Source organism: Sturnira hondurensis, unplaced genomic scaffold, assembly GCF_014824575.4.
Source record: "Sturnira hondurensis isolate 20B ecotype Veracruz unplaced genomic scaffold, ASM1482457v3 Scaffold0008196, whole genome shotgun sequence".
In the NCBI taxonomy this organism is placed as follows: Eukaryota; Metazoa; Chordata; class Mammalia; order Chiroptera; family Phyllostomidae; genus Sturnira; species Sturnira hondurensis.
Window position 1 is genome coordinate 21,882,403 of NW_028080827.1, and position 13,862 is coordinate 21,896,264.

A 13,862-nucleotide genomic window follows, 5' to 3' on the forward strand; every position below is an offset into this window, starting at 1 on the left:
CTGCTGCTAAACAATCCAATGCCCTGGCCCAGGATGGGGCTGGTGGACAAGCTAGCCCTCGGGCAGGAGCTGGGCATGCGCTGTCCAGCTGTAGCAGACCAGAGCTTGAAATCCAAGGCCACAGCAAGTCAGATGGCTGGCTAGAAAAGCAAGCCAGCAAACACCAAGAATTTGAAGTCAGTCGGGAGAATAGGGGCACAGATGAACATGTGGTTGCCCAATTAAAGAGACAGCAGACAGACCAGCACAGCTAAAGTCAGAAGAAGCAGTTGAGATTTGCCCAGAAAGAGATCAGTAAAGAGCCATTTTCCAAAGTCGAAGTTCACAGAGGCAGTTAAAAAATTTTCAAGACGCTCCAAGAACTTAATGTTCTACTTAAAGGAATCTCACCAAGACGCCCTTTAGAGCTACCCTAACACACCTTTTCTTTCTGGAGGTCCTGGAAGAAACAAAAGTAACCCTGTACTATGCAAATTTTGCCCACCATTCCTGGTAATGGTGGTGAGGTTGGGAGAGAAAGGAGGAATTTACTCAAGACACCTTTATGGAATAGCCAGGCTATATTTTCTACTATTTATTGTCATCACTAAATAGGCATTGATGATTACAGTGTGGCCTTATATAAAGTAGATCACTTCTCATAGGTGAGAGGGGAGGGAATTTCAAGGCAAAAGGGCAAGAGTTTACAGGAACAAGTATAAAAAAACACATGGACAAAAACTAGGGGGAGGGGTGGAAATGGAAGGGAGTGGGGGAGGGCTGGGTGGGTGGGCTGGGATGGAAGTAAAAGACAGAAAACTGTACTTGAACAACAATTAAAATTTAAAAAAATTAAAAAATAAATAAATAAAGTAGATCACTTCAGCAGAGATCTCAGAGAAGAGCACGATATAACTTTTTTATAAGTTGTATTACACTATTTATTCATCTTTAAAGCCAGGGTTCACCTCTGAGAAGGCTTTCCTAAACTCTCAGACTAAACTAAAAGCTTCTAATAAGTACTGCCTGGCAGTAAGCTGAAGGTCAGACTCTCTAACACAGGACCTGGAGTCCAGCTATTACCTATTGTCAATAAAAGGGGTGGGGAAAAGGAACAGGAGATAGAGCCATTCACGGGAACAGCCAGTGAACTGGGGGCTGGAGTGACAGCTTCCGAAAGGCCATCAAAGAAAGTTGATGTGCAAGGTAGTATCATTCATGTCTCTTTCATGAATATAAGAAGAGCACGCTTTAAGCAAGCTACGCTACAACGCACCCTTCACACTGTGCCAGCCTTATCTTCCTGAAATACAGACTGGATACTGTAGCCACCATCCTCAAAAATTTTCACCATCCTCACTGGCTCCTGTGCCTACTGGAAACACTTCAAAGTAATTAGCATGAATATCAGACCCTTTATGTGAGCCTAGTCCTGCCTTTATAGTCTCCCTTTTTATATTTCCTACACACCCTGTGATCCACCCGTACCTCACCACTCACTGCTCTCCAGCCACGGTCTCAGCCCTCCTCTTGCCTTTGCTTATGTTCTTCAGACCCGGTATTTTCTCATAGGTGTGGGTGAAAAGGAGGGTTCTATGGAAAGTAACCTCATAGGGTGATCTAATCGTAAATTCCTAACTGGGCAGGTCATGGTGGGTAGTCACACCCCAGACATATAACTTCTTTAGTAAAAGGTTTATCTTTGCCTTAAACAAGCCCTGATCATTGCTTCTGTGCATTTAGGTTAACACGCCATAGAAATAAGCTGTAACCACTTTCAAAAGAGCACATAATTTTGCTAGCTATCCTGTAATCCAATCCCTGCCTTGCCTTCTCCCATCTTCATGTAATTTTCCTCATGTTCCCTCCTTCATTTCAAATGCATAAAAGCTGCAAAACTGTTCTTCTCCCATGCATTTGAAATCTTGCTCCCTGGCCGATGTGGTCAGTTTGGCTCAAATAAACTCTTATAAATATTCCCCACAGGTTTGGACATTTCTTATAATGACTCAGGGAAAGAAGAAATGAGGTATGCAGCCTGTGGCAATGCCCTCTTGTGTCTGTCAACACAATGCTTTTGTGACAAGATTATCTGTTTCTATGCAATTCCTGCCTCCTACAAACTCACTCCCAGCCTCCATGTCACAAGAGTGAGCCCTAAAGGAAAACGTCCCTGGGAGCATGTGTGTGGAGTCAGTGAATCACTTACCCTACAATACGGCTCCTTCTTTTTTATATCCTCCTGCTGGATCAGCCTCAGCCCCTGGACACCATTCTGCAGGCCTCTCTCATATAAGGCTTTAAGTCTGGGAATTTCTTCTTGTTCAACAGCTACTATAAGCTTCAAAAAATGATAATATGAATAGAGTTAAACATACCATCAGCTATAAAAGATAAAGTGACTAGAAAACCATAAATTATTACCACTCAAATCGGGTTGATTTTTTAAATTGTTTTTTCTTCATGTATCTACTGCAACCTTCTTTCATGACCTCATTTCCTCCTCCACCAAAAAAAAAAGTTCTATTAAGAAAACTGCATTAAAACAAATTTTCCTTAAAGTGGAGGTGTAGCCTCAATTTCCGCTTCTGCTATCAGTTGCTACATGCATCGTGGCCATAAGCAACTCTGATCACCAGCACTCCCTGAGTCCCAGAGGGGGCAGAAGCACTGGTTGCTTAATCTTCCCATTAAAAAAAACAAGACAAACAAACCAAAAACCCCATAGCAACAGCACAACAGAATGGCTTTCTTATATCTATAAAAGAATATAAAATACCAATACATCAGAAAAACACCTAGTATCCAGTATAATGGGATATCACACTAACAGAAAACTATACATTTTATTTCCTAGAATTGTATGTATATCAAGCAAAGGTAAAGAACTACAAACTTGGCTATGATTAATGACCTTGCTTGTACTAGAGACCTGTCCCCCACAGGTTTGCTACATTCCCTTGAGCCTGGAGATTAGGTGCTACTCAAGATTTGGAAGACAGGATCCCCAGAAAGCCAACTAGAAGAAAAGTGGGACAGGACCCTATATAGAACAAACATTCATTTCATGTCTTATAGGTATTGGTACTCCCCTGGAAAGATATTTGGGGACCAATGGTAACTCTAAAGGACAGAGGAATGTTTTCTTTAAAAAATGCTAGTGTAGCCCCAGCTGGAAAATGTGGTTGTTTTAGTTTGTATTTCTTCAATTAAACTAATCTTATAGAAACAAGTTGATTAAAAACTAAAGGTAGGGGAATGACTGGTGAACTCAAGAGTTAAAGATTTTGGCTTCAGTCATAATTGACAGGATTAAGGGATTAATGCATGTGGAAAGCTGTTATTACAGGAACTGGAATGCATGACCATGCAACTCCAACAAGCCATTCAACCTTTGTGCCTCAGGGGTCTACAGCACTGGAGTTGGTAGCCGAGCCATTGTGTTCTAGGGAGGGAACGCCCGGCGATGCGGAATTGTTGATCAACAGATAAAAAAATACTAGGAAAAATCCCAGCAAGGCTGTAACTCTTATCCAATTAACAATTTTTTCCAAACTCCTTACCAACCCTTCCTTCTCCTTATAAAAATGTCAGCTTGAAAGGAGATGTTAAGATGGTTTTTGAGCGTACATAACACGCCATCTTCGCAGACTGCAGGCATCTGAATAAAGTGCCCATAAAGTTTCAATCCTTGTCTCTACTTACTGGTTCTGGTGGAGGCAGGCAGCATGAACATCAACTTTTAGGTTTCAGAATAAAGTACATTACAAAGTATTTACTAACGCATTGTGTGGCAGAGAAAAAAGGTAATTTTAACAACTTCACTCAAGAATTTTTGTCTACTTATTTCTGAGCAAAGTGCTGTTTGAAATAGTTCCCTCCTTACTTAACAGCCCTCATCAAAGGAGGGCACAGATGCACATTCATGGATAAATTAATTCACAAATAACTATTTCATAGCAAGGAGTCAAGATAATTTCATGAGATAATACTTTTAATCAAGATGTAAAGTTTATTTAAATCAAAATGATTAACCTTAAAAACAAAAGTGGAATCAAAGGACACTATCAAGAAAGTAAAAAGACAACCCACTAAATGGGGAAAACATTTGCAAATTATATAGCTCATAAGGGTATAGTACCCAGAATATATAGAGAACTCTTACAACTCCACCATAAAACCTATAAATATAGTTTTATATATTTTTTCCCTTAACACCGCATCAGGACCATTTTCCCATATCATTAAAAAATCTTCGTGATGTATTTCATGATGTATTGCATGGTGATAATGAACTTTTGTTCTTAAAAATTACATGGAAAAGACTTACGAGGGAATATTATGAAAAAGTGTATGCCAACAAATTAAATAATCTATGTGAATGGACAAATTCAAAAACTTCTGAATTTGTAGGAAGACACAAACTTCTGAAACTGACTCAAAAAGAAAATCTGAATAGATGCATAACATGTAAAGAGATTGTATAAGTAACTTTCACACTTCCCACAAAGAAAAGATCATGCCCAGGGACTCTACTAATAAATGTTTCCACATGTTTAAGTAAAAATTAATACCAATTGTTCATAAACTCTTTAAAAAAAACAGAAGAAGAGGGAATACTTACTAATTCAATGAAGCCAATATTAGCTAGATACCCAAATCAAAGATATCAAAAGAAAATAAAACCGCAGGCCAATATCTCTTATAAATAGACATAAAAGTCCTGAACAAAATATTAGTAAACAGAATACAGTAATATATAAAAAGGATTATATACCATGACCAAGTGAAATTTATTTCAGAAATGCAAGATCAATTTAACAAGCAAAAGTCAATGAATGTAATGTATTCTATTAATAGAGTAAAAGACAAAAACTACATGATTGGTTCAATAGAAACAGAAAAGGGCCCTGGCTGGTGTGGCTCAATGGATTAAGTGCCAGCCTTCAAACCAAAAGGTCATTGGTTCAATTCCCAGTCAGGGCACATGTCTGGGTTGTGGGCCAGGTCCCCAGTTGTGGGTGCACGAGAGGCAACCACACACTGATATATCGCTCCCTCTTTTTCTCCCTCCCTTCCCCTTTCTCTAAAAATAAATAAGTAAAATCTTTAATTAAAAAAAAAAAAGAAACAGAAAAGGCATTTGAAAGAAATCCAATACCCTTTTATGGTAATATATATATATATGTATATACATGGAATAGAAAGGAATTCCTCAATCTGATAAAAGGCATCTACAAAAAACCCATACTAGCATCATACTTAATAGAGAAAGATTGAATGCTTTTTCCCTAAGATAAGGAAAACACACAAGGCTGTCCATTTTCACTGCTTTCGATTTTCAATGCTGTCTTAGAGATTCTACCCATGGTAAAAAATGTAAAAGGCATCCAAATTGAAAGAGTTAAGCTATCTTATTTACAGATGATGTGATCCTACATACGGAAAATCCTAAGCAATACAAACACACATACAAAACCTATTAGACTAATACCAAAGAATAAATGTAATAAAAGAAATGCAAGACCTGTACACTAAAAAATACAAAACATTGTTGAAAAAAATTAAAGAAGATCTAAGTCAATGCAAAGACATCCCATGTTCACTGCAAGATTTAACATTGTTAAGTGGCAATACTCTCCAAATTGATCTATAGATTCAGTACAATTTCTATCAAAATCCCAGCTGCCTTTTTTAGAGCAACTGACAAATTGACCCTGATATTCATATGGAAATTAAAGGAACCCAATCTTGAAAAAAGAAGAACAAGCTGGAGGACTCACACTTCCTGATTTCAAAAAAAAAGAAAGAAAATGAAGAAGAAAAATTACAATAATCAAGATAGTATGATACTAGCATAAAGATAGAAATATGTCAATAGAATAGAATTGAGAATTCTAAACATACCCTCTAACATTTATGCACAACTGATTTGTGACAAAGACACCAAAGCAATATAGAAAGAACAGTCTTTTCAACAAATGGTACTAAATAGCTGGACGTACACATACAAAAGAATGAAGCAGGACCCCTTCCTCACAAAATGAATGTAAGATGTATTAATGTATACACCCAAATTAATGTAAAAATGATCATACGGCCCTAGCCGGGTAGCGCAGTTGGTTAGAGCATCATCCTGATACGCTAAGGTTTCGGGTTCAATCCCCAGTCAGGCACATACAAGAATCAACCAATGAATGCATAATTAAGTGGAACAACAAATTAATGTTTCTCTCTCTCTCAAATCAATCAATAAAATAAATAAATAAATAAATAAAAGTAATCATATGCTGAAGGCACAGGTACAGGAAGTGGGGTGGAGAACCCTCCTTCTGCGGGCAGGGTCTGTGGGGAGCGCAGTAGGCTGGCTGTAAGGGGTTAAGAAGGCCCTGAAGCAGCCCAGGAAGCAGGCCAGGTAAATGGATGAAGAAGGTAAGGCATTAAAGCAGAAACAACAAAGAAAAAAAAGGAGAAGAAACTCACGGAGCTAAAAGTAAAGGCTATGGGGAAGGAAGCCCCACATGTGGGAAGATTCTACACTTGGAATTAAGGATTCTGGCAGAAAATAAGCTGTTCCTTGTGCCTGAGGCAATGGTGACCCTTCGTTCCATTCCTGTTTAAACATCTGGATTCTCTACCATAACATCTGTTGCCACCTACAGCTAGAATGAAGTATTGTCTTCCAGCCTGTTGTACATTTAGGAATAAACTTTCGTTTAAAAAAAAATCATACTGGAGCTCATCTTCTCTTTGGTTCTCACTCAGCCATTTCTATCTCAGCTAGGAGGTCAGAGCAAACCCAGCCTAGAATCCCACCAAAGTCTACTCTTCAGTCTTTGTTCTACTCTGTTCTACTCCAAATTCTGTATCGCCTGGAATTAAACCAATTCATTTGTGTAGGAGAAGTCAAAATAGATCTAAATGTCAGAACTAAGGCTATAAAAAACTCTTCAAAGAAAACAGGAAAACAATTTCCTATCAAAACAATTTTTCATGAAAAAGTTAGGCAATGATTTCTTAGGCAGGACACTAAAAACAAAAGAGAGATAAACTGATTTCATAAAGATTAAAAACTTCTGGGCTTCAAAGGATACCATCAAGAAATTTTTTAAAAATCGACAGAATGTGAGAACAATTTTAGTAATTTTTAAATTACTATTACCATTATTACTATTTTCTTTTCTTTTCTTTTTTTTAAATCCTCACCTGATAATATATTTACTGATTTTAGAGGGACAGGACGGGAGAAAGAGAGAGAGAGGGGGAGGGAGGGGGAGAGGGGGAGAGGGAGAGTGGGAGAGAGAGAGGGGGAGAGAGGGGGAGAGACGGGGAGGGAGGGGGAGGGGGAGAGGGAGAGGGAGAGGGAGAGGGGGAGAGAGAGAGACATCATCATCGATTGGTTGCCTCCTGTACACACCCCAACCTGGGCTCAAACCTGCAATCCAGGTATGTGCCTGGACCAGAATAGAACCTGCCACCTTTTTCATCTACAGATAACATTCCAAGCAACTCAACCACACCAGCCAGGGCTCTACTGTTTTATTTTTAAAATATTAGAGTGCTTAAATATTTAAGATATTTATTTTTAAAATATCAAAATATTTTAATATGTTAGCAATATTTTAGTAAATACCTTATAGCTAATAAGGGCCTGTATACAGAATATATAAAAGACACTACAATCAACAATAAAAAGACAAATTACCCAATTTAAAAAGTATGCACAAGACATTTTTTCAAAGATAAATAAATGGCCAATAAGCATATGAAAAGATGTTCAACATCATTAATAACTAGGAAAATGCAAATCAAAACCACAATGATATATACCACTTTACATCCTGTAGAATGGCTAAAATAAGAGACAATAACAAGTGTTGGTGAGGATGTGGAGATATTAGAATCCTCATTAATTGTTAGGGGGAATGTAAAATAGTGCAGCACTTTGAAAAACAGTTTGGTAGCTCCTCAAATTTTAAACACGGAGTTACCATGTCACCCAGCAATTCCACTCCTAGGTATATATCCAAGAGAAATGAAAACAGGTCCGTACAAATACCTGTTCATAAATTCCATAGCAGTGTTATTTATAATGGCCAAAAGGTACAAACAACCCAAATGTCCATCAACTGATCAACAGATAAACAAAATTTCGTATACCCACACAATAGAATATAAAAAAGGATGACATAGTGTTTCATGCTACAAGATGAATGAACCTGGAAATACTATGCTAAGTGAAAGAAGTCAGTCACAAAAGACAACATTTTGTATGATTCCACTTGTGTGAAATGTCTGGAATAAGCAAATCCACAGTATATTCGTGGTTGCTAGGGTCTGGGGAGAAGTAAAACTAGGAAGTAAAGGGAATGGGGAATGACTATTAATGAGTATAAGGTTTCTTTTGGGGATAATGAAAATGTTTTAAAATTAGACAGTGGTAATACCTACATAATTCTGTGAGAACACTAAAAACTTAATTGTATACTTTAAAAGGGTGAATTGTATGATATATACACTATACCAATAAAGCTGTTACTTTAAAAATTATGTGGAGTTAGTCATACCATCTTTTTTTAAAAAGTTATTCCCTAATAGATTTTGCAAATAACATTGACATAAAGAAAAGCCAGGTATTTTTTAAATAAATCTAAATTCCTTTTTTTAAAAGATGTTATTTACTTATTTTTAGAGGGAGGGGAAGAGAAGGAGAAATAGAAGGCCAGAAACATCAATCAGTTGCTTCTTCCACACCCCCACTGGGGACCTGGCCCATGCAACCCAGGCATGTGCCCCGACTGAGAATTGAACTGGCAACCTTTCAGTTCATAGGCTGACACTCAATCCACTGAGCCACACCAGCCAGGGCAAAAAACCATATATTTTTAATTCAACATTAAACATCACTAAGAAAATGCTACTTATTATAAATAAGTCAAGGTCCTAGTAAAAATACCATACCTTGCCACATTGCTTGTAAGCAATTCCCTTTTGGTTACAGTACTCATAGATGAGGGCTGCGCCTTGTACACATAATTTAGCTTTCAGAGATTCAGGTTTATAATAAATTCCACTATGTATGACACCACTGTTATGTCCAGTCTGGTGAATAGCTACCAAACAAGAGAAACAGGATAAGAAAAAGTATGTGACTAACAAAACCTAAGAACTGGGGAAACAAACCTAGTTGAAGCTATCAGAGACCACATTTTTAAGAATTCTGACAGTCAGAGCACTGGTAACTTACTCCAGCAGCCATCCCTGGTGCCTGTGTCACATCCCTCTATCCCATCTTTGATTTCAGTCACATACTCGCCTCTCACTACCAGCAAGCCACTTCAAGGACCCACTATAACTCTCTGCGTTCTGTCCCTGGGCCTCTTCTAATGTGGGGAAGGAGAACTCAACACCCTTAGCGGCAATCCTCAACCAGTAGAGACAGGAGCTAATGAGAACATAAGGATGATCCTGGGAAGTATTTATGTAGTTCCTCAGAGGTCCCAGTGAAATCAAGCTTATATCAGCAACTTTACTAAATGTACCTTCATGTGGTTTTACCTCCTCCTATTTACTACCCTCCCCACCTCACTCCTGTCTCCTAGGTAACCTCTCAAATAAATCACCTACAACCAAGTTCTAGTCCCAGAATCTGCTTTATGGGGAACCCAAGCTAGTGGACTAATATCAACACTCAGCATAACAGATGCAGAATAGACAAAATGAGCAAGTTAAGCCCAAAGGGCAACACTGATAACATACATACCCAAATCTTTCTCCTTTTCCAGAACACCAATGGAAAGTGCTGGATATCTCAGGATGAGGGCTCTGGCAGAGGCAAGCCCCACAATTCCGCCACCGATGATGACTACATCAAATGAGCTTTAAGAGAAAGTCACCTTTAGCATAAAGTCACCTTTAGTAGACCTTAGCAAACTCCACATGCAAAATTTTCATCATCTATGGACAATTATTTCAACTGTTAATTTATAATCATTAAAAACGAATATTTGCCCTAGCTGGTGTGGATCAGTGGACTGAGCACCAGCCTGAAAGTTGAAAGGTCGCTGGTCTGATTCCCAGTCAGGGCACATGCCTGGATTGCAGGCCAGGTCCCCAGTTAGGGGAAGGTAAGAGGCAACTGACTGATGCATCTCTCACACATAAATGTTTTCTCCCTTCCTTCCTTCCTTCCTCCCTTCCTTCCTTCCTTCCTTCCTTCCTTCCTTCCTCCCTTCCTTCCTTCCTTCCTTCCTTCCTTCCTTCCCTCCTCCTCTCTCTAAAAATAAATGAATAAAATCTTTTAAAAAACAAATATTTATTGTGCTATTTGGCTTCCTTCTCATGAAGAAACCTTTAACAGTGATGCGCATGGCTGGTCAGTACTACAACCATCCACACCCAGGAGGCAGGGTGGCTCGCTGCCTGAGCTGCTCTACATCTCTGCAGCACTCTGCCCGGGCTAGCTCCTTGTATTAAGTACCACACTCTTCTCTACCACCTGTTCTTTTAAAATTCAAGTGCAATATTCTTGAGGACAAGCTAACATATTGTCTTTAATGCCTTAATGTGCAAGAATTTATCATTTTTTTCTGTTGAGAAGAAAACAGTGAAGTGGTCCAGAAATAGGTTCAGAACCACAATTTTAGCCATGACAAACCCCAATTATACAACCATTTCGAAACTTAGAGAGGGCTTGAATAGTCTAACTTTGCAATGAGGAATGTAAAAGATTCCCTTTAACACTAACCCTATGGTCAACAAATCGGTTCTACAGAAACACAGCCACTCTTGTTTCTTCCACACCTCACCTATTTCACCCCTCCTATATTATGTTATTTTGATGTAAATCTTAAACATCATCTGTAAATATTTTAATGTTATTTTTAAAAGGCCTCTTCAACACACACAATACCATTATTCTAACTAAAACATTTAACAAAAATGTTTCATATCATCAAATATTCACTACAAAACTTTTGGAAGAAGACACAGGGGAAAAAATCTTTGAGCTGTAGGGATAGGTGAAGAGTTTACACCAAAAACATGATGCATAAAAGAAAAAAGTTAATAAATTGGCCTCCATCAAATTAAAAACTTTCACTCTACAAAAGATCCTATTAAGAGGATAAGAAGAAAATCTACAAACCAGGAGAAATACTTGCAAACCACATATCTGACAAAGTACTCTAGCTTGACTATCCGTTAAGAACTCTCAAAATAGCTCTGGCTGGTGTAGCTCAGTGGATTGAGCGCGGGCCTGTGAACCACACTATCGCGGTTCGATTCCCAGTCAGGGCACATGCCTGGGTTGCAGGCTGGGAACCAGTTCCCGGCAGGGGACTCACAAGAGGCAACCATACATTGATATTTCTCTCCTTCTCTCCTTCCCTTCCCCTCTAAATTGGCAAAAGATATGAACAAACATCGTAGGACAGATGTACAGACGGCAAATAAGCACATGAAAAAAAATTCAATACTATTAATCATTAGATAAATTCAAATTAAAACTCCAATGAGATATCACTATACTCATAGATATCACTATACTCATCAGAATGGCTAAAATTAAAAACAAAAATGTGGTAACACCAAATATTGGAAAAGGAAATGGATCACTCACATATTTCTGGTAGGAATGTAAAATAGTACAGTCACTCTGGAAAAAGAATATGGCAGTTTCTTAAAAAACTAAACATGTGCCCTGGCTGGTGTGGCTCAGTGGATTAAGCAACAGCTTGTGAACCAAATAGTCACCAGTTCGATTCCCAGTGAGCACACATGACTGGGTTGTGGGCCAGGTCCCCAGTAGGTGGTGCATGAGTAACCACATATTGCTGTTTCCCTTTCTCCTTCCTTCCCCCCTCTCTAAAAATAAATACATAAAATCTTAACACACACACACACACACACACACACACAAAAGCCTAAACATGTGCTTACAAGTCTTAATGATTGCATTTATACCAGAGAAAAAGGAAAAACTATGTTCCTAAAAACTATGTTCCTAGAAAGACCTGAACATAATGTTTATAGTAGCTTTATTCACAGCCAAAAACTGAAAATGGCCTAGCTATCCTCCAACTGGCGAGTGGATAAACTGTGATACCTGTATATCATCATGTAATGCTACTCGATAATTATGAGGAACCCCATATCCATATAGATAACAACTTAGATGGATCTCAAGGACATTATGCTGTGTGAAAGAAAGACAATCTCGGAAGATAACATACTGTGTGATTCCAGTTATAGAACATTCTCAAAATGACAACATTGCAGACCTGGGGAATAGATCAGTGATTGCCACAGGTTAGGAAGTTGATAGGAAGGGTATAGATACAGAATGTGAATGCAACACAAGGGATATCTTTGTACTGATGGAACATCTCTGTTTCTGAATTGTGATGGTAGTTACACAAGTTAAAGACATGATCAAATTGAATAGAAAGATACACACATGGAAATGAGTGTTGTAAAATGATGTGATCTGAACAAGTCTATAGATTGTGCCAATGTCAATTTCCTGGTTTTGATATGGCACTATAGGTCTGTGAGATGTTATCATGGGGGTCAACTGGGTGAAAAGTAGGTAAGATCTCTAGTGCAATCTTCTATGAATCTATAATGATTTCAAAGTAGAAAGTATACACAAAACCTTCACTAACCCTATTTTTCTTAAGAAAAGCTTCCCAAAAGAATTGCCTACGTACCCCATGAATTACAAATTCTATCCCAATCTAATCCCCCTCCAATACACTAACACGCAGCAACCAGAGTAAATTTTTGAAACATCAGCATTTAATTACTACTCTTCTTTAAAACCGCTTTAAAAGTCTCCTAACGCTCTTAGAACAAAGTGCAATATGTAGTTAAAATTAAAACCCTGCTGTGATGCAGCCCCTCTCCTGTGCCATTCCACACCATCTCTGAAGTTAAGCTCCAGTCACGCTCTAGTTCTAGAAACGGCCAAACTTCCTGGCTTTAAAGCTTCGCACAAACCACCATCTCTACAGAAAGCAGAGAAATATAGAGGTTTCCAGGGTGACCTCCAAACTTTAAATCACAGGACACTGAATTCCGTAGGTTTTAATTAGCAACTGAGCTTCTTCTCCCTGAGGTAACTCTGTGCAGTGTCGGCCTGGAACTGACTTAAACCTGGTTTCAGATTTTCCAAGTAACACCAGCGATGCCTGCTAACAAAGAGAGTATTTGATTGCTTATAGTGGGCTAGGTCCTTCGACGCTCAAAACGATCACCTGCGGGAGAGACTACATTCTCATTCAGAATTGAGCCTTTAGGGAGCTTTAGTTAATCTGCTCAAAGTTAAATAGGAAGTGGAGGGGCTGTTTTCAAAGACAGACTGCTGTAGACCTCTACTTAACATTGGTCTGTCATTCTTTTCTTCCCGCCTACAAACACAGCAAATAAATCCTGCAGGTAGTTCCGGGGATCCGAGGTTGGTGCCCATGCTCCACAGGATTCCGACCTCTCACGCCTGGGACAGGGAAGTAGAACAGGGGCATAGGTCCAGCAGCAGACACCTTTGAGAAAAGATGCTGCACAGGTGGCGGGGTCGGGCCAGCGGCTACTCACCTAGTGCTGGCTTTGCGGCCACCTTGGCACAGCGGCCGGGGCCTCCCCAGCGCGGCCTCGCACGCCACGGAGAAGATCCCGGGGAAGCCCCCACGGGCCCGTCCGCAGGCACTGCCCAGGTAACGCAGCGAGGGAACCATCGCCTGCGACCCCTCCCCTGGCCCTGCCCCAACCCCAGGGTGGTAACTACAGTAGGACACTACTAGGGCCCCGGCACTCTCTAGCCCCGCCTTCTATGCAGGGGCCAATGAATCGCGCACCTTCGCCCCACGTGGGAGTGGCTGCCAGTG

General features: G+C 39.4%; 1 protein-coding gene across 1 annotated transcript in view; it reads right to left on the bottom strand.

Annotated features, from left to right (window-relative positions):
* L2HGDH (L-2-hydroxyglutarate dehydrogenase) overlaps nucleotides 1-13,780 on the bottom strand; it is a 37,758-nt gene extending 23,978 nt beyond the window's left edge. The window contains exons 1-4 of the mRNA XM_037054255.1: nucleotides 13,573-13,780; nucleotides 9,743-9,858; nucleotides 8,941-9,092; nucleotides 2,189-2,320 (exon numbers count right to left, since the gene is read on the bottom strand). Of these exons, the coding sequence (XP_036910150.1) occupies nucleotides 2,189-2,320; nucleotides 8,941-9,092; nucleotides 9,743-9,858; nucleotides 13,573-13,712 (540 nt within the window). The 5' untranslated portion in view covers nucleotides 13,713-13,780. The remainder of the gene's footprint in view (nucleotides 1-2,188; nucleotides 2,321-8,940; nucleotides 9,093-9,742; nucleotides 9,859-13,572) is intronic.
* Between the last annotated feature and the right edge of the window lie 82 nt (nucleotides 13,781-13,862).